The sequence below is a fragment of the Xenopus tropicalis genome, chromosome 10 (genome assembly GCF_000004195.4).
Source record: "Xenopus tropicalis strain Nigerian chromosome 10, UCB_Xtro_10.0, whole genome shotgun sequence".
Taxonomy (NCBI): Eukaryota; Metazoa; Chordata; class Amphibia; order Anura; family Pipidae; genus Xenopus; species Xenopus tropicalis.
In genome coordinates, this window is record NC_030686.2 from 37,656,006 (window position 1) to 37,675,489 (window position 19,484).

At 44.5% G+C, this 19,484-nt stretch overlaps 1 protein-coding gene and 1 gene segment (V, D, J or C); both read left to right on the plus strand.

Annotated features, from left to right (window-relative positions):
• The first annotated feature begins 87 nt into the window (after positions 1 to 87).
• Positions 88 to 1,810, plus strand: tp53rk (TP53 regulating kinase). The gene is made up of 2 exons (XM_002933159.5): positions 88 to 490; positions 1,241 to 1,810. Exons 1-2 carry the CDS (start codon positions 256 to 258, stop codon positions 1,717 to 1,719), a joined length of 714 nt encoding a protein of 237 aa, XP_002933205.2. The 5' UTR covers positions 88 to 255; the 3' UTR covers positions 1,720 to 1,810.
• Positions 1,811 to 4,455: 2,645 nt separating this feature from the next.
• Positions 4,456 to 12,476, plus strand: LOC100491209. The segment is given in 7 exon segments: positions 4,456 to 5,589; positions 6,100 to 6,441; positions 9,353 to 9,676; positions 9,774 to 9,893; positions 10,561 to 10,911; positions 10,999 to 11,307; positions 12,041 to 12,476. Coding segments are annotated over 7 exon segments (1,815 nt in total).
• The last annotated feature ends 7,008 nt before the right edge of the window (positions 12,477 to 19,484 follow it).

Below are 19,484 nucleotides of genomic sequence, written 5' to 3' on the forward strand. Positions count from 1 at the left end.
TGCGTAAAGGAGGGACTGAGGTAATCAAATAGTTTCTTTAATAAAGTAATAAAAAAGAGATAACATCATAAACAAAACCCCGGGACCTTCGAATCAGTGTTTCCGTCCGGAACATATTCTCTGAACACAAAGTGCGCGATGTACGACGTTCTCTTTGCTATTCTCTAAACCAGTTGCTCCAACTTGTGAACGTATTCCCTGTTTAGGAGAGGGTGCTTTACGTATTTGACGTAGTTGCGCTTTTACCTTGCAATTATGGAAGGAGATGCGGAGAGCAGGAGCAGGTTGCGGACTCGGGCTTTCCTTGACGGCTTGTCGCTTATGAAGCAAGGTGCCGAGGCCAGGGTGTACCGGGGGCGGTTTCTAGGGAAGGCTGCGGTGGTGAAGGAAAGGTTCCCTAAGGCCTACAGGCACCCGGCTCTGGATGGAAAGCTGACCCACAGGCGGACCGCTCAGGAGGTGCGCTCCATAGTGAGATGTAGGAAAGCAGGTGAGCCTGGCAGGTCCTGGGAAAGGGCAAATTACTCCTTACCGTCTGTGGTACATCGGCCTAATTAAACTAAAATTACCAGCATTCTCTCACATAGTAATATTAATCGTCTGTTATGACCCTAAAGTAGCCTAGGTATTCCCCTGTACAAAGCACAATTCAGCAGGAACAGCCCGCTAAGTTTGCTCATAGCCTGTACAGAGAGATACCATAAAACTATGGCACATAGGGATTCCCCCGTACTAAGCACAATTCAGCAGGAACAGCCCCCTAAGTTTGCTCATAGTCTGTACAGAGAGATACCATAAAACTATGGCACATAGGGATTCCCCCGTACTAAGCACAATTCAGCAGGAACAGCCCCCTAAGTTTGCTCATAGTCTGTACAGAGAGATACCATAAAACTATGGCAGCATAGGGATTCCCCTGTACTAAGCACAATTCAGCAGGAACAGCCCCCTAAGTTTGCTCATAGCCTGTACAGAGAGATACCATAAAACTATGGGAGCATAGGGATTCCCCTGTACTAAGCACAATTCAGCAGGAACAGCCCCCTAAGTTTGCCCATAGCCTGTACAGAGAGATACCATAAAACTATGGCAGCATAGGGATTCCCCTGTACTAAGCACAATTCAGCAGGAACAGCCCCCTAAGTTTGCCCATAGCCTGTACAGAGAGATACCATAAAACTATGGCAGTTCAGTAAACAGAAGTAGATTCATATTTAGATTATTCATTTTCTTTACTTAGGGATTTCGGCGCCGGTGGTTTATTTTGTTGACTATGTTACCAACTGCATTTACCTTGAAGACATTGAGGAATCCACTACAGTGCGAGACCATATAATATCAATGCAGCAGTGTGGCAAGGAGGCTAGTAACCTGTGTGCGTTGGCAGATAAGATCGGGCAGGTGTTGGCACGAATGCACGATGAGGACGTTATCCACGGAGACCTCACCACCTCCAACATGCTCCTGCGCCCCCCGTGTGATGATCATAACCTGGTTCTCATTGATTTTGGCCTCAGTTTCATCTCTGCTCTTCCAGAAGATAAGGGGGTGGATCTGTACGTGCTGGAGAAGGCCTTCCTCAGCACCCACCCCAACACCGAGGAGATCTTCAGGGCCCTGTTACAGAGCTACTCCTCTAACTCCAAAAAGTCAGGCCCTGTAATAAAGAAACTGGACGAGGTGCGCCTGCGAGGAAGGAAACGCTCAATGGTTGGATAGAGCATTATATACATGGGCCTGTGTAATATATCAGCTGTAACATATGGAAAACATATATTTTCTTTTATAATAAAACAGTGGGAACCCCGAGTATTCTTGCCAAGGTCTTTCCTTTCTTTAAATTGATATGAAGCTGTGTCGCTGTATCTTGGAGATGTTTGTCTATATTAGGAGTATGTCCTATTTCTAGCAATTTTGCAATTGGTCTTCAATATTTTTTATTTATAGTTTTTGAGTTATTTCCAACTTTTAAATGGGGGTCACTGACCCCGGCAGCCAACAAACTAATGCTCTGTGAGGCTACAATTTTGTGTTATTTTTACTTTCTATTATTTATCTACCTATTCAGTCCCTCTATTGTAGTTATTATTCATGTCTCTTCTTCAAACCACTCCCTGGTTGCTTGGGAAAATAAGACCCTAGCAACCTGATATCTGCTGAAATACAAAATTGCTAAACCGAAAGCTAAATAACTGAAAAAAACAAAAATGGAGACCAATTGCAAACTGTCTCAGAATATTATTGTCTGCATCAAACTAAAAGTAAATTTAAAGGTAAACATACTGGTGTGTTTGAAGGAGAACCAAAACCCAAATTGGGCCTTGGCTTTCCAAGTACACAGAGACCCAAACAGCCCCCCCCCCCCCCCAGCCCAATAAATAGTGACTGTCTATGGCATCTTACAGCCCCTCCTCTGGCATTTGCCTGAACCCACAGATTGCCAGTCTGGGCCTGGGTCCTGGCATTCCAAGTACCCAGAGGCACAAACAGCCCCCCCAGCCCAATAAATAGTGACTGTCTATGGCACCTTACAGCCCCTCTGGCATTTGCCTGAACCCACAGATTGCAAGTCTGGGCCTGGGTCCTGGCATTCCAAGTACCCAGAGACCCAAACAGCCCCCCCAGCCCAATAAATAGTGACTGTCTATGGCATCTTACAGCAGCCCCTCTGGCATTTGCCTGAACCCACAGATTGCCAGTCTGGGCCTGGGTCCTGGCATTCCAAGTACCCAGAGGCCCAAACAGCCCCCCCAGCCCAATAAATAGTGACTGTCTATGGCACCTTACAGCCCCTCTGGCATTTGCCTGAACCCACAGATTGCAAGTCTGGGCCTGGGTCCTGGCATTCCAAGTACCCAGAGACCCAAACAGCCCCCCCAGCCCAATAAATAGTGACTGTCTATGGCATCTTACAGCAGCCCCTCTGGCATTTGCCTGAACCCACAGATTGCCAGTCTGGGCCTGGGTCCTGGCATTCCAAGTACCCAGAGGCCCAAACAGCCCCCCCAGCCCAATAAATAGTGACTGTCTATGGCACCTTACAGCAGCCCCTCTGGCATTTGGCAGAGCCCACAGATTGCCAGTCTGGGCCTGGGTCCTGGCATTCCAAGTACCCAGAGGCCCAAACAGCCCCCCCCAGCCCAATAAATAGTGACTGTCTATGGCACCTTACAGCATTTGGCAGAACCCACAGATTGCCAGGCCAGACCTAGTTGGTTAAAGGGTGGATGTATGTTTTTGTCTCAAGGGTCAGTAACCTCAATAAGATCAACTCAGACTTAAATAATTAAGCCCAATTGTTACACAAGCTTTGACCAAACAGACCTCTATGGGGGGACCCCCTGTAAAAAGGGTCACTTGCTCAAATGTAGATAATGAGTTCTGTCTAAACAAACCCATTCCTTCCCACAGCTGGAGTCTCTTTTAGGCTTGAGAGGAGGAGGGCATTATATCTGTGGTCTGATTGTTTCCTGCTCAAACCGTGAGTAGACAGGAAGTGAGAGTGCGGGTGGTCTAATTTTCCTGCTCAGTGCAAGAATTAGCAATAAGAGTGCAATTCCTATTCATTGCACTCATGTTGAACAAGGGAGGATGCTGCTCCTTTAATATGTTCAGGAAGAATGTGAATGGGTACATGCTGGGGGGGGGGGGTGATCCAGTTCCGTGATCCAGTTCCGTGATCCATTGGTGCTGTGGTTCTTAGGAATCTGTTGGTAATTCAACTCATGGGTCGTGTGAGTTGTTAGTGTGCTCAGAGGCCAGGCTTTGTATTTCTCTTTTCAAGCCCTCAATTTCAGATGCTTTCAGACCTGGTTGCTACAGTAAGTAACACGTAGCAACTATATAACCATTTCAGTTCCAAGCCTTATAGCTGGGAATGCTTACACTAGCCAAGCATTTACTGTAACCAACTGATTGGTGGGGGATGGATACAGCGAGACGGTCAATACCCAGGGGCCATTGTTCTGAATGCTCCAAACTGCATAAAGTGAACAAGAGTTCTGGCTCCTATCTAGCAATCCAACAGGGTCAGTGACCCCCCCCCCCCCCCCCATCCCCTTCAGCCCACTAAATAGTGACTGTGTCTGTGGCATCTTACAGAAGCCCCTTTGGGGCCCTAATAAAAATAAAGCTTTGCCCCTGATCCACCCCTGACATCCTAAATTATGGCAACATCTGCCCACAATCCACCTAGCAATGAAATAAAGCCTGCTACATTGTTTGAGTAGTCAGAACCAAGGAACTGAGGCAGGTATATGCTGCTTTCAATAGCAATGTTTATAATGATATTAATGTATAGGGACATTACTTAGAATTACAGTGTATTTCATTATGGGAAAAAAAACCACTTAATGGGTGGAGTTCCCCTTTAAAGTGTTCTTTCCTTTTTCCTATTGAGGCAGTGTGGGTAGCTCTTATGGAATGTGAGGGAAGTGGGAGGGGCTTTATACAGCTGGTGGCTGTGTGGTTAGAGCAGCTGCCTTGTATTTGTGCGTGTGGGGTTCAATTCCTGAGCAAGACGTCCTAGCACTGCAGCCCGCTGATGCCTGTAGTGTATTTACACGCTTGCTAGAGCAAACGCCTTGGATCAAGTGCCCAATTCCGCCCGTGGGATTGTGGTTCCACCGGTCCACTCACATTTTAATTGTCGTTTTTGTGTTTTATTTTACTTAAAGGGGAAGTTAACACTTAAGCAGCTGCAAAGGATCTTATGACTGTCAAGTACCTGACTGCCAGCATGACAGATTTTAGTTTCTGGGTTTCTTTTTAATCTATGTCACTTTGCCTGCCAGGAGAACTTATATCCACCCTCTCCTGTTCTTATTGGTAAATGCATGGTTGTTAGGGTTAGGGAGCCTAGCAACCAAAGCAAACTCAATGCCAGAGTTTAATATGTGCCTTTGGGGCAAGATACATTATTTTTAGTAATTATATCAGGGAAGTGATGGGCTGGTCAGGAAATTCTACCCCCAAAACTAAACTGCAATCAATTCAGCCCTGGTAGCTGAATTTTCAAATGATCTGGTCACCCCACCCCAGCAACTACCCATGCCTGATGTATGCACTTGCTATATACACCAATACCTTCCCCAGGCTGACTATAGGCATGGACATCACCAGTAATCGGGGATATTCAAACTGCAGCTGTATAGCTATTAATGGGGTGCAGCTCTCAGCTGGCTGCCAGGAGGATTCTGGGAGTTGTAGTCCAACAACAGCTGGAGGGCTGTAGTTTGGGCATCTGTAACAAATTCCAGCCCTGGACTGGAGTGCTGCAAACAGAAAATGTCAAAAAAAAAAGGAGACCAACTGCAAATTATTTTGAGTTAATTTAAAGGCAAAGGTAATCTTCTCCAGTAATATGGGCCCCTGGGTGCAATACGTGAGAAGTGAAGGAGATGCCGAAGGTTCCTGGGCAGAGGGAAGGTGCGGCTCTTTGCTATCAGTAATAACAAGGATTAATCAAAGTCCAATGCTGTGACTGCTGTTAACCCTGAGCGTCGGGCTTATGCGCCAGATGCCTCTCCTACAGATACCTCACAGCTATGCGCTGTTGGGCCTTTCTATGGATCCTTCTCCCTATTGCAGGTAGGTAACACTATCCATTATAACCTTTATCATGCAACCTTCTGCATTTTGCACCCACTTTAGCGTTGCTGCTGTTAGAGACACATTTAGTCCATGTTCTGTAACGCTGATTCATTTAGACTCATGCAGCATGGCGCTACAGAAACTGGTGCAGGCTGCAGAATGCATAGGCCATATACTGTATATATAGTAACCTCCTCAACCCTTTTGCAAACAGATTCAAATTAAATCCATAAGTTGTCCTATTACTGTAATAATATGCATGCTCACCAGAAATCAGTACAGTCTGCAGCAAGCATCTACAGTATGTACAGTTTTTATAATGTTGCCGGAGAGTCCACCCTAAACTGGACCCTCATAGTGCAGGAGAGGAAGCCAATGGACAAGGACCTAAAATGAAATCGGGGCATAGGGCCACACTGACACTTTCCCATAATCAATGCATTTAGTTCCCCTTTAAAAACACCTAAAGCTCTTCTCTCATTATATGTCCTTTTTATATTGGAGAAGGGACAATAGAAGTACGGACGGATCCGCTGCAAGTAAGAGGCTTTGTGACGAAAAGCACGTTGCTGAGCTGCCGTTTCATGGCCCCCCGAGACACAAAGCTGGAAGATATTGCAGTGAGATGGACTGTGCAGTCCAGGGGCGCCATGAGGCCTGTGTACTCGTTTGATGGAAACAGAACTGAGCTTGATAGGAGACAGACCTTCCTGGACCTCTCCCTTCTGGGGAATGGCAATGCGTCCCTCTACCTGAAAGAGATAACTGTGGAGGATGAAGGAGAATATACCTGCACTGTATTAATAACCCCCCATGTGGGGCATTCCACCATTGCACTAAAAGTGACAGGTAAAGCAATGCCCACTAGTGCTACCAACCCCTTCCAACACTTTCCCCTGTCTCTGCCCCTATATATTAGGTACCTATCTAGTGCTACCAACCCCTATTTCTGTAGGGAAATGAGAGCAGAGCAGGCAGTAACCCTTCCAACACTTTCCCCTGTCTCTGCCCCTATATATTAGGTACCTACCTAGTGCTACCAACCCCTATTTCTGTAGGGAAATGAGAGCAGAGCAGGCAGTAACCCTTCCAACACTTTCCCCTGTCTCTGTCCCTATATATTAGGTACCTATCTAGTGCTACCAACCCCTATTTCTGTAGGGAAATGAGAGCAGAGCAGGCAGTAACCCTTCCAACACTTTCCCCTGTCTCTGCCCCTATATATTAGGTACCTATCTAGTGCTACCAACCCCTATTTCTGTAGGGAAATGAGAGCAGAGCAGGCAGTAACCCTTCCAACACTTTCCCCTGTCTCTGTCCCTATATATTAGGTACCTATCTAGTGCTACCAACCCCTATTTCTGTAGGGAAATGAGAGCAGAGCAGGCAGTAACCCTTCCAACACTTTCCCCTGTCTCTGTCCCTATATATTAGGTACCTATCTAGTGCTACCAACCCCTATTTCTGTAGGGAAATGAGAGCAGAGCAGGCAGTAACCCTTCCAACACTTTCCCCTGTCTCTGTCCCTATATATTAGGTACCTATCTAGTGCTACCAACCATGGGCGTCCGCAGAAAATTTTCCAAGGGGGGGCAAGTAAGCTAGCATCATCCTGCAACAGATAAATATATATATATATATAAATATATATATATTTTTTTTGCAGGATGATACTAGGGGAGGCTAAATATGGCCCATACACAGACTGACCTACAGCTAATGTGACACTTAGTGGATTCACTGCTGACGTAAAAAGTTAACCTCCCAACTACCTCTTGCCGTTCCCACTGACTCCCAGGGATACTGTACAAAAGTGCGGGTGGGGGTGCTTTTTTTTTTACCCTAAAATGTTTAGTATTAGTAGTAAAAGTATTCATACGCGCACTTCTGTTAGGGGATCTGCAAACATTTGTGTTTGTGATCAGTTAGCTTAAAGGGGTAGTTCGCATTCGAATTCACTTTTATTTTTAATGGTTTTTCAGTTATTTAGCTTTTTGTTCAGCAGCTCTCCATTTGGTGTTTCAGCAGCTATCTGGTTGCTAGGGTCTTATTTACCCTAGCAACCAGGTAGTGATTTAAACAAGAGATGGGAATATGAATAGTTAAGGGGCCTACTTGGAAAAATAAGTAATACAAAATTATAATAATAATAAAATTGTAGCCTCACAGAGCAATATTTTTTGGCCCCCATTTGAAATCTGTATAGAGGCAGAAGAGAAAGGCAAATTATTCAAAAAAATTAATTAGGAAGACCAATTGCAAAGTTGCTAGGAATAGGCCATTTTATAACATACTAAAGGTTAACTTAAAAGTGAACCACCCCTTTAGATGTGTTTATGTTAGTTTTATAGCAAGAAAGGCAGTGGATACTGACTCCCCATTATATACAGTGAGATGCAGTCCGTATTTACAAACCCAGCACATTATATGCCATGAGGAGCAGTGGGTACAGATGGCAGATATTCAGGCCCTGGCACTATAACACTGGCACGGATACACAACATTGGCCCCACTGTAACTTACTATAAATGAACAAAACAATGACAAAAAAAAAAAAAAAAATAGTAAGTGCAAAAAACAACAACACATATATAAACACACAATGAGCTTTTTCAGAGGGAAAGAGTTAACTTACCCTCCATGTGTTAGGGTAGGGGATAGATTATAAATTATTATAGATGTCAGGCAAAAAACAATTTAATGTCAGCTAGTGATTCTTTAGAACTGTATAGTACCTGTGGGATGAAAACTGCAGCAAAAGTTGAGAGTTGGTTCTTAGGTAAAGTTACAGGGGCAGATTCTTCTTTTCAGTCTTTATTTCTGTTTCCAGTTTGCAAAATCTCCCGATCCCTGTGTGCATCTCTGCTCTGATTGGTCAATTTTACTGTCTGTCAAGGAAGCTGTGCTCTGATTGGAGAATCCACAAGAAGAAAGATCCAATCGGAGCACAGCAAAAACGGGCTTGAGGGCACAGTGCAGAAACGGAGTAAGGTTTTTGTTTTTTTTGCTACTTTTCCAGGGGGGGGCAAGTGCCCCCTCTTGCCCCCTTCTGTGGACGCCCATGCTACCAACCCCTATTTCTGTAGGGAAATGAGAGCAGAGCAGGCAGTAACCCTTCCAACACTTTCCCCTGTCTCTGCCTCTATATATTAGGTACCTATCTAGTGCTACCAACCCCTATTTCTGTAGGGAAATGAGAGCAGAGCAGGCAGTAACCCTTCCAACACTTTCCCCTGTCTCTGCCCCTATATATTAGGTACCTATCTAGTGCTACCAACCCCTATTTCTGTAGGGAAATGAGAGCAGAGCAGGCAGTAACCCTTCCAACACTTTCCCCTGTCTCTGCCCCTATATATTAGGTACCTATCTAGTGCTACCAACCCCTATTTCTGTAGGGAAATGAGAGCAGAGCAGGCAGTAACCCTTCCAACACTTTCCCCTGTCTCTGCCCCTATATATTAGGTACCTATCTAGTGCTACCAACCCCTATTTCTGTAGGGAAATGAGAGCAGAGCAGGCAGTAACCCTTCCAACACTTTCCCCTGTCTCTGCCCCTATATATTAGGTACCTATCTAGTGCTACCAACCCCTATTTCTGTAGGGAAATGAGAGCAGAGCAGGCAGTAACCCTTCCAACACTTTCCCCTGTCTCTGCCCCTATATATTAGGTACCTATCTAGTGCTGCCAAGCACCAAAGTTAGGGAACAGAGTGATCAGAGAGTGGGCTGAGGATGATAACATTTGTGCATTCATTTACAGCACAACCCCATATGAGCTTAGAGCCCCACAACCCAACCTATATTCACGGGGAGATCAAGACTTTCTTCTGTATCGTCCAGAATTATTATCCACAAAAGATTGAATTGAACTGGCTGGTGAGTGAGCTGGACAAAGAGCAGGTTCTGCCAAAGACCTACTGTACCAGTGACCCAGCTCTCAATAATGACGGCACCTACTCAGTAAAGAGCCAGATCGCCTTAGTCCTTAATGAAAGTGATTCCGGTGCAACAATGTACATCTGTGAAGTCAGACACGAGTCACTGGAGCAGCCGGCGAGGGCAAGGACCTCTGTATTTCTGGCATGTGAGTCTTTGTACAGCCCTCTGTCCCTGTATGTAACCTAACTTCAAGCATTTACTGTACTATAGTGCTAAGTGCATAGACCTGTTTCCATTTGCAGCTTCTCAGGCCATTCTTACAGACACCGGATTCATTGTAGGAGTTGCTGTGGGCTGTGTACTGGTGACCGGAATAATCAGCGTCTTATTCAGCATTTTATATCAGAAGCGACTAGCAGCAGGTATTGCAACGCTCAGCTATGGACAAAATGTAATGTGGGCTTATTCCCTACTGTACCCTGCTATGGTGTAAAAAAAAAAAAAAAAACAACAAAAGCAACAAAAGTTCACAGCTGCAAGTGTGGTGCGACTATAATAGGCACCTATTGGCACTGTGGAACCCTGGGGCTACTGCCACCCTCAACATGGTGGTAAGTCCTGGGTTCTAACAGGGGGTTGCACAGCAGATTTGCACCAAAAGATAATATCATTATAGCACTGCAGTCCCAACTTGTTAGCCGCAACTTGCATCTAATTTGCTACAATGTGCACGCGCAATAGCCCTTGTCTTGATCCACTAAGAGTAACTGCCTGTATCCCCACAATTACACTGGAATTATTGGGAAACACACTGCATTATGAGTAAAACATGCTGAATTGCATCTGAAATGGCACTTTGCACACTGAAAATGTACCCTAGAAACACAAAATGCTTCCAGACGGCATAGTGAAAACTCACACTAAATCCCTAAAGCATAGCAGCACCTAAGGTGGTTTCTTGCCAGGAAGGAAGTATAGGCAGTCACCTGTGGCCAAATATATATATTCCCTCATGGAAGCACTAAATACGTCTTCCTCCCCTCCCACCCCCAAGCCACCCTACTTGTATTTCTTTTTTATATATTGCAGCTGCTCCTTTGGTGTCACCAATTATTCCGCCGGCACTGGTGATCGCCAATGAAAAAATGACTTTTACGTGCAATATTAATGGCTTCCGGCCAAAGCCAATCATCATCCAGTGGTACATTGACAGACCAAAGCAAAGTCAGAGTCTTTCCATTGATAAGCCTCTACTCTGCGGTGAGGACGTCACACACCAAGCCCAACAACAAGTCACCAAACACGGGAGTGTATTCAGCGCAACTTCCCAGCTATTTTACACTCCGACTGTTCAAGACGACGGAGCCATTTTGGTCTGCGAGGTGGAGCACAAAGCCTTACATGCAACAGTACGACAGAAGGAAAAGATAAATATAACCGGTTAGTTTTCCTGCTGCTTTCTCCAATTTGACTTTTTAATTGAACTTTTTATAGCTATAAGTGTAATTAATTCTTATACATTCGCAGCTCGCCCTAAAAAATGTTATATCACAAGCTGGCCACTGGTCCCTCAGTTGGGAGAAAGACTCGTCTTGAGTTGCATCGCAGAAAAGTTTTATCCAATGGAAATATCTCTGACGTGGCTGAAGAACGGACAGTTGGTCACAGATGTAACGTCGTTCGGACCCTTCCTCTGTGAGGATGACTATTACAGTATGTGGAGTCAGACAGAGCTCCTACTGACCGAGGAGGATGATGGACTTATTTATACTTGTCAGATCAACCATATGAGTTTTGGGAAGATAGAGGAACTGACCTATGAAATTAACTTAAAAGGTGAGATTCTGAACTATGTCTTGTTCTAGATATAATCCCATTGCCCTGCACTCAACTGCCCTTTCTGGGATGTCACAAAGCTGGGGAAGATTGGGCTTCAAATCTTGGCCTACCCTGGGTTTACTGAGCTAGGAAATAGTAGGAGTGAATGGTAGATGTAGTATACAAGAGCTTCCAATCAAAGCAGATGCTCTAATATTGGTGTTGACATAAAGGCAGGGGGCACTTTGTAACTGCCCCCACATCTAGCTCACAACACTCACACATTCTTCTTCTTTTGTATCAGTCTCCACACACTCATTGGGCTCATATATAAAACACAGGGCAGGAACAAAGGGCAAAAATTGGGCACTTGTTTTTTTCAACTTTGCACCAAATCCCACAGGTTGCACCAGAAGGCACAGCTCTTTGCATTCCTACACTGGTGCCTACAGACAGGGCTGTATCCATAGGGGCTGGGGGCACCTGGACACCCCCTAGCATTTGCACCATCCAGATTCACAAGCTAGAAAGCACCATAGGGTGGGGGAGAGCCCTGTACCTACCTTTTGTCTGGACAAAGAGAATAGAGTGTGTTCATACCTATTATTTATAAGCTACAAAAGTAATTTGAGAGCATTTTCCATATCTGCTTCACCCGTACCCTGAAGGGATGTTATGTACTGATAGAAAGTTAGCCTGAATGCTTGTTAGGTAGACTCTATATGTGTTATTAACATTATTCTCTGACCAGGGACACCTCCTGAGGTGCAGTGGATAATAGCTGAACCCCAAAGTCCTACCCAAGGGGAAGAAGCCAGGCTTAGGTGCAAGATCAGTAACTTTTCTCCTCCGGACGTAACAGTGAACTGGTTCAGAAATGGAGTCCAGCTTGGCACGGGGGTCTGTAACTCTCTGTGTGTGGCCAGTGCTAGGGGCTTGCACTCAATGTGGAGTTTGCTGAGGTTCCCATGCAAAGCTGAAGATCATGGAAGTACATTTATGTGCCAAGTGCATCACATTGCATTAAAGAACTGCGAGGAAAGATCCTACACACTGAGCCTCTCTGGAAAGAGCTAAACATGGAATCTGCATCTATAAGGGAATCTGCCATAGGTACTGTACATACTGTATATCAGTGATCCCCAACCAGTGGCTCAGGGCAACATGTTGCTCCCCAACCCCTTGGGTGTTGCTCTCAGTGGCCTCAAACCAGGGAGTTATTTTTGAATTCCTGACTTGGGGGCAAGTTTTGGTTGAATAAAAACAAGATTTCCTACCAAATAAAGCCCCTGTAAGCTGATAGGTTGGGGATCCCTGCTGTATATAGATCCAACAATGTCTGTTTCACAAATACTCATTTATTTTTTTCTGATTCTTTTTTTTTTTAGATATTTATTCTTTTAATGTGCAACCCTCAATCTGTATATACATATAGTTACATAGTAAAGTTGCGTTAAAAAAAAAGTACATCAATACAGTAACATGTAACAGTATCTATACACTGACATGTATAAACTATATATACCAATATCTATACTGTGTAAATATCACAATAGCCTTGGATATTCTGCTTGTTCAAGAACTCATCCAGGCCCCTCTTATAGGCATTAACAGAATCTGCCATTACCCCATCACTAGGAAGGGCATTCCCCAACCTCACTGCCCTCACCGTGAGGAACCCCCTACGCTGCTTCAAATGGAAGCTCTGTTCCTCTAATCTAAAGGGGTGACCTCTGGTGCGCTGATTGTTTTTATGGGAAAAAAATCCCCCCATCTGCCTATAATCCCCTCTAATGTACTTGTACAGAGTAATCATGTCCCCTCCCAAGCGCCTCTTTTCCAGAGAAAACAACCCCAACCCTGACAGTCTAACCTCATAGTTTAACCCTTCCATCCCCTTTACCAGTTTAGTTGCAGTCTCTGCACTCTCTCCAGCTCATTAATATCCTTCTTAAGGACTGGAGCCCAAAACTGCCCCCCATACTCAAGGTGAGGCCTTACCAGGGACCTATAAAGAGGCAAATATATGTTCTCATCCCTTGAGTCAATGCCCTTTTTTATACAAGACAGCACTTTATTTGCTTTAGTAGCCACAGAATGACACTGCCTGGAATTACACAGCTTGTTATCTACAAATATCCCCAGATCCTTCTCCATTAAGGAAACCCCCAACACACTACCATTTAGTGTATAACTCACATCTATATTATTTCTACCAAAGTGCATAACTTGGCACTTGTCCACACGGAACCTCATTTTCCAGTTTGCTGCCCAGTTTTCCAATTTTGTCAAATCGCTCTGCAAAGCAGCAGCATCCTGCATGGAACTTATAGTTTTGCACAATTTAGTGTCCTCAGCAAAAATAGAAACAGTACTGTCTATGCCCACCTCCAGGTCATTAATAAACAAGTTAAAAAGCAAAGGACCAAGGACTGACCCCTGCGGTACCCACTAACCACACTGGTCCAATTAGAAAATGTTCCATTTACCCCCACTCTGTGTAATCTATCCTTCAGCCAGTTCTCTATCCAATTACAGATACTATGTTCTAGGCCAATATTCCTCAATTTTATCATTAACTTTCTGTGCGGTACTGTATCAAACGCTTTAGCAAAGTCCAAGTAGATCCCATCCACTGCCATCCAAGAGTTGAGGTTCCTGCTCACCTCCTCAAGGCAAAATAAGATTTGTGCACATAAAACCATGCTGGCACAAACTCAGAATATTGTGATTGCCAATGTATTCAATGAATTCAAGTAAAGTTTTAATAGATTGTATTTGTTTATTGAATAAAAGTATACATGAAAGTCCTGTGATTGCCCCGAGCTGCTGGGGTTAATGTTAGGTTGCTGTCAGCTTCATCCTAGTGAATCTTCACTCATCCACCCTTTCCTTGGTTGCAGTTTAGGGAGTCGGGGGCCTTCCAGGTATGACCTTTGGCTTTTAAGAAACATCTTTGCAAGCAAGATTTACTTTTACATTCTGTAATCTGCCCCTTTGCTGAGCCCAAATATTACTCATGGCACTTACAATTTAATACTGAAATAATAAGGTTCAAGTAATACAAGCAACAACCTTGTTTCATTATGCCACAGTTATTGCCCTTCTACAGATATTTACTGTATGTTTGTTTCTGCTGTGATTAAGGAACCCAAGGAAGAGGCAGGGATAATATTGATGACACGCACTGTGCACTGAAAATGTTTTGTTGATTCTCCCCAAGGCGTAAAGGGTGGGAAATTCAAGGTGTCTACATTCAGACATGGTAGAAAATGGCTGCCTTTGGGCAGCTTATGTGGTAGGGAGGGTCCTGCTGTGCCGTGACAGGCAGCCAGGCTGGGTGGGGGACTGTAGTATCTGGGTTTATGTTTTGGTGAAACGGGTGTGGGCAAAAAGTTGGTGTAGTTAAAAATAAAAATATTGCCTTAAAAAGGCCCTGCAGCTTGCTTTCATTGTGGGACTTGTTGTCCCTTAACCTGCCCAGGAGCCAGTGTACCATAATATGCAGCCCAACCCCCAGACTCTCATTCAAACTACTGCCTGGTTGCTAGGGTAAATAAGACCCTAGCAACTGGATTGCTGTTAAAAACCAAACTGTAGGAATGCAAAGCAGAAACCTAAATAAATGAAAAAATAAATGAAGACCAACTGCAGGTTGTCTCAGCTGAAGACCAATTGCAAGTTGTCTCAGATGATGACCAATTGCAAGTTATCTCAGATGAAGACCAACTGCAAGTTGTCTCAGATGACTACCAATTGCAAGTTATCTCAGATAAAGACCAACTGCAAGTTGTCTCAGATGACGACCAATTGCAAGTTGTCTCAGATGATGACCAACTGCAAGTTGTCTAAGATGATGACCAATTGCAAGTTGTCTCAGATGATGACCAACTGCAAGTTGTCTAAGATGATGACCAATTGCAAGTTGTCTCAGATGATGACCAACTGCAAGTTGTCTCAGATGACGACCAACTGCAAGGTGTCTCAGATGACTACCAATTGCAAGTTGTCTGCTGATAAGGTGATAAAATGATGATGTCACAATGGGGTAAGCTGATAAGCTGATGATGTCGCAATGAGATAAGCTGATAAGCTGATGATGTCACAATGGGGTAAGCTGATAAGCTGATGATGTCACAATGAGATCAGCTGATAAGCTGATGATGTCACAATGGGGTAAGCTGATGATGTCACAATGAGATCAGCTGATAAGGTGATGATGTCATAATGGTCTGTGGGTGTATATATAGAGCACACAAACCAGTCCAGAGTCAGATCAAATCAGGAGGAGAAGGAGAAAGGTTTACTGATAAATTTGTAAACAGAAAACACAATAGGATTTTTTTTCCTATAATATATTTAAGAACATGTTTCGCAGGATATTTATTTATTGCTTCAATGCAAAGTTAGAAACAACAAACATCAGTTTCCAAATTGCAAATGAAAGCACAAAAGACTGCGACAAAATCCAAAATCTGGAAAACACAGGCAGCAATGACAGCAATGTCAGATATGCTGAGAACCTGTGTACCTCCATAGAAACCCCCCAGGGGGATAACATGGAGAAGGAAACCAGTGAGAAAGCTGGGGATCAGATAACATCACAAAGCACCAGGAATGGTGATAATAAAGAAAACTCAATGGAAAAGAGTTCAAAAAACCCACAAGCTATAAAGAACAGCGAGAATGTGGGAAATACAGAATTCTGTGAAAAAAACATAGAAGAAAATAGAGAAAAGACAGAGAAAGAAAAGCAGACTAAAGAGAATGAAAAACAGGGGAGATTGGCAGAAAATCTGCCCAGGCAGAAAAATGTGGTGCTGGAAACATTGAGAAGATTCATGAGGCGTATCTGCGGCAGAAACGGAAGCGAGGAAAGTAAGGATGGAGCAAACTCACAGAAAAAAATGCAAAAGGCATTAGAAGACACAGAGGTCAGAGAGAAAGTAAAACCATTTAAAAAGATAATTATGCCAGAAATATCTTTAGAAAATCCAAGTACCCACACTATTGAGATCGAGATCAAGGTGAAACTAAGGAAGAACTCACCTACAGAGGAGCAAAGTAACAAGGCAGAAAATGTAAAAATCAAAAAGAAGAATAAAGTCCCTAAAAAGAAAAGGCAGCAAGACACATCTGCAGAACCGAAAAAAAATAAAAAGCGAGTAAGATTTTCTAAGAACCTTTGCACCTACTTTGAGATCCCATGTAGAGACGAGCAAAGTAACCAGGGAAAGAGCAAAAAGAAGAATAAAGTCCATAAAAAGAAAAGGCAGCGAGACAGATCTGCAGAGAAAAGGAAAAAGAAACATACAAACAAGCAAAGTAACAAGGGAAAAAGCAAAAAGAATAGAATACATAAAAAGAAAAGGCGGTGAGACAGATCTGCAGGCCATAAAAACAATGGAAAGCGAGTAAGATTTTGTAAGATTTACCTTTGCACCTACTATACCATCCCAAGTAGAGACGAGCAAAGTAAAAAAAAAGCACAGAGAGGACGAGAAAATCAAGGAACTAGAAGATATAGAAAGTAGTGAGAAGCCTATGAGATGTAAGAATATTATGGATGAGAGCAGGGTCGGACGGGGGGGTGAAGGGCCCACCGGGGCTCCCGTCCCAGGGGCCCTACAGGAGCCCCCAGCCGAGCGAGTCCCCTAACCCCCCCTTGCAGGGCCCCCCTTCCGATGTCCTCCCCGAGCGCGCAAATTTTACGCGTCAGCGAAGGAGCGGTCGGGAGGGGGAGTGCTGGTAAGGGTCAGGTCTGGGCCGCTGGGGCCGACTAGAACCGGGGCCCACCGGGATTTTTCCCGGTGTCCTGGCGGCCCAGTCCGACCCTGAATGAGAGAAAAGTCAGGATAAAGAGAACTCACTAAGCAGTGACAAAAGTGATATAGTCTAAATTATAATACAAAGTTTCCATATTAACTCAGTACAAAGTTTATCCAGGGACAGGTCCGGCTACATTTTTGGAGTCAGGAAGGAAATAAAAGCTTACAAAAAAAAGTTAGTATAAAAGAAAAAAGTGAAAAGGCAGGAAAGTAGAAAGCTTTACAGAGACAGCAGGAAAACATTATGAAAACCTGGAAGAAGATGAGAAAGTTTAGGAGAGAATGAAAACAACGTGTGTGAGAGCAGAGCCTGCAACTGCAGGAGGCTGATTGGATGGGAAGGGGCCCAGTAAGCACAGACAGGGAGGCTGATTGGATGGGAAGGGGCCCAGTAAGCACAGACAGGGAGGCTGATTGGATGGGAAGGGGCCCAGTAAGCACAGACAGGGAGGCTGATTGGATGGGAAGGGGCCCAGTAAGCACAGACAGGGAGGCTGATTGGATGGGAAGGGGCCCAGTAAGCACAGACAGGGAGGCTGATTGGATGGGAAGGGGCCCAGTAAGCACAGACAGGGAGGCTGATTGGATGGGAAAGGGCCCAGTAAGCACAGACAGGGAGGCTGATTGGATGGGAAGGGGCCCAGTAAGCACAGACAGGGAGGCTGATTGGATGGGAAGGGGCCCAGTAAGCACAGGGAGGGAGGTGGCTGAGTGAGATTGGTCACATCCCCAAGCACAGATAAGGGGGAGAAGGGGCTCTTGCTGAAGGGCCTGGGGCCAGGAAGTTATGCTCGAGAACTATGGATTAGTGATGGGCGAAATGTTTCGCCAGGTGGAAATATTCGCCGCACGTCCAAAAATTGTCGCCGGCGTCAAAAAAGAATAGTCGCGGGCATCAAAAGAATAGCCGTGCGACAAAAGAATAGCCGTGCGACAAAATAATAGCCGCGGGCGACAAATGAATAGCCGTGCGACAAAATAATAGCCGCGGGCAACAAAATAATAGCCATGCAACAAAATAATAGCCGCAGGCAACAAAAGAATAGTCCCGGGTGACAATTTTTTTTGCCGCATGACATTTTCGCCGTTTCACGGAATTTTTCGGCGAAACGGAACAGATTCGCTCATCACTACTATGGACTAAGTTTTGTAGTAAAAATTAAAACAGAGAAGGGAGGGAAGGAGGAGGCCTCAGGGCAATGACTGGGACTAATGGATCTGTGTCAGAGGAGGAGAGGGAGATGAGAGGAGCAGAAGAAAAGGGGAGAGGAGGAATGCCCAAGTAAGCAAAAAGAAAGCTGAGAAAAGACAATAAAATAGAAGAAAATGATAAACTAAAAGATGAAAAAAGGAGCAAGAGAAAAGAGGCAATGGGTAAAGCTGGTTAGTCCCCTAAGCACAAATAAGGGGGAGAAGGGTCTGAAGGGCCTGGGGCCAGGAAGTTATGCCGAGATCTATGGACTATGTTTTGAAGTACAAAGTAAAACAGAGGGAGGGGGGGCCTCGGGGCAATGGCTGGGACTAATGGGTCTGTGTCAGAGAAGGAGAGGGACATGAGAGAAGCAGAAGAAAAGGGGAGAGGAGGAGGGCAGAATGCCCAAGTAAGCAATGGGGACTAATGAGTCTGCATCAGAAAAGGGGCTCTTGCTGGAGATCCTTGTGGCCAGAAAGTTATGCCCGAGTTACAATACTGGCTTACAAAAAATAATTACCGGGACAGGCCTGGCTCTACGTATAACGTTGGTTCAGCTTCAACTTGTTGCTTTTTTGCCATCTTCCAGATCAACTAAACCATATACCATAGGGGTTAAAAACGGAGATTTGCATCATTACATCAAGTCAAGTTGCTTTTCTGGCGTCATTAATTATTCTGTCGGCACTGGTGATTCACAACGAAAATATACATTTGAATTAACATTAATTGCTTCTGGCCTTAGCCAATTATCATCCAGTGGTCACTGACAAGACCACAGCAAGGTCAGAGAGGACTACGTTATACTTGTTTGATCAACCATATAGGTTAGATAGAAGCATTGACTATTATTAAAAATTATCTTAAATGTTGAGAGTTGAAACTATGTCTTGTTCCTATTATATTGGCATTCAGTATGGGGTTCTGCAAGCTGAACCAGAAACCCATGGCCACAAATGTTTTATGGATCGGTTCTAAAGGGCTAAATTTGAAACCTTGCAGCACTTGCACCATGTAAGCTCTTCTATCTCTTTTTAGCATGGAGATCACGGCTCTGTATAATAACCAATTGGCCAGTTGGGTGAGTACCTATTATAAGATGCACGATCTGTAACTGAAGTAACAGTGAGTTGGTTGAGCTTGGTACGGGGGTCTGTAACTGTCTGTTTTTGGCC

What these genes read in the sequence shown, in the direction of transcription:
- tp53rk (XM_002933159.5), top strand. Translation starts at nt 256, where the DNA reads ATGGAAGGAGATGCGGAGAGCAGGAGCAGGTTGCGGACTCGGGCTTTC. An exon ending in AGTGAGATGTAGGAAAGCAG is followed by an intron (nt 491 to 1,240) that starts GTGAGCCTGGCA and finishes TTCTTTACTTAG; the next exon opens with GGATTTCGGCGCCGGTGGTT.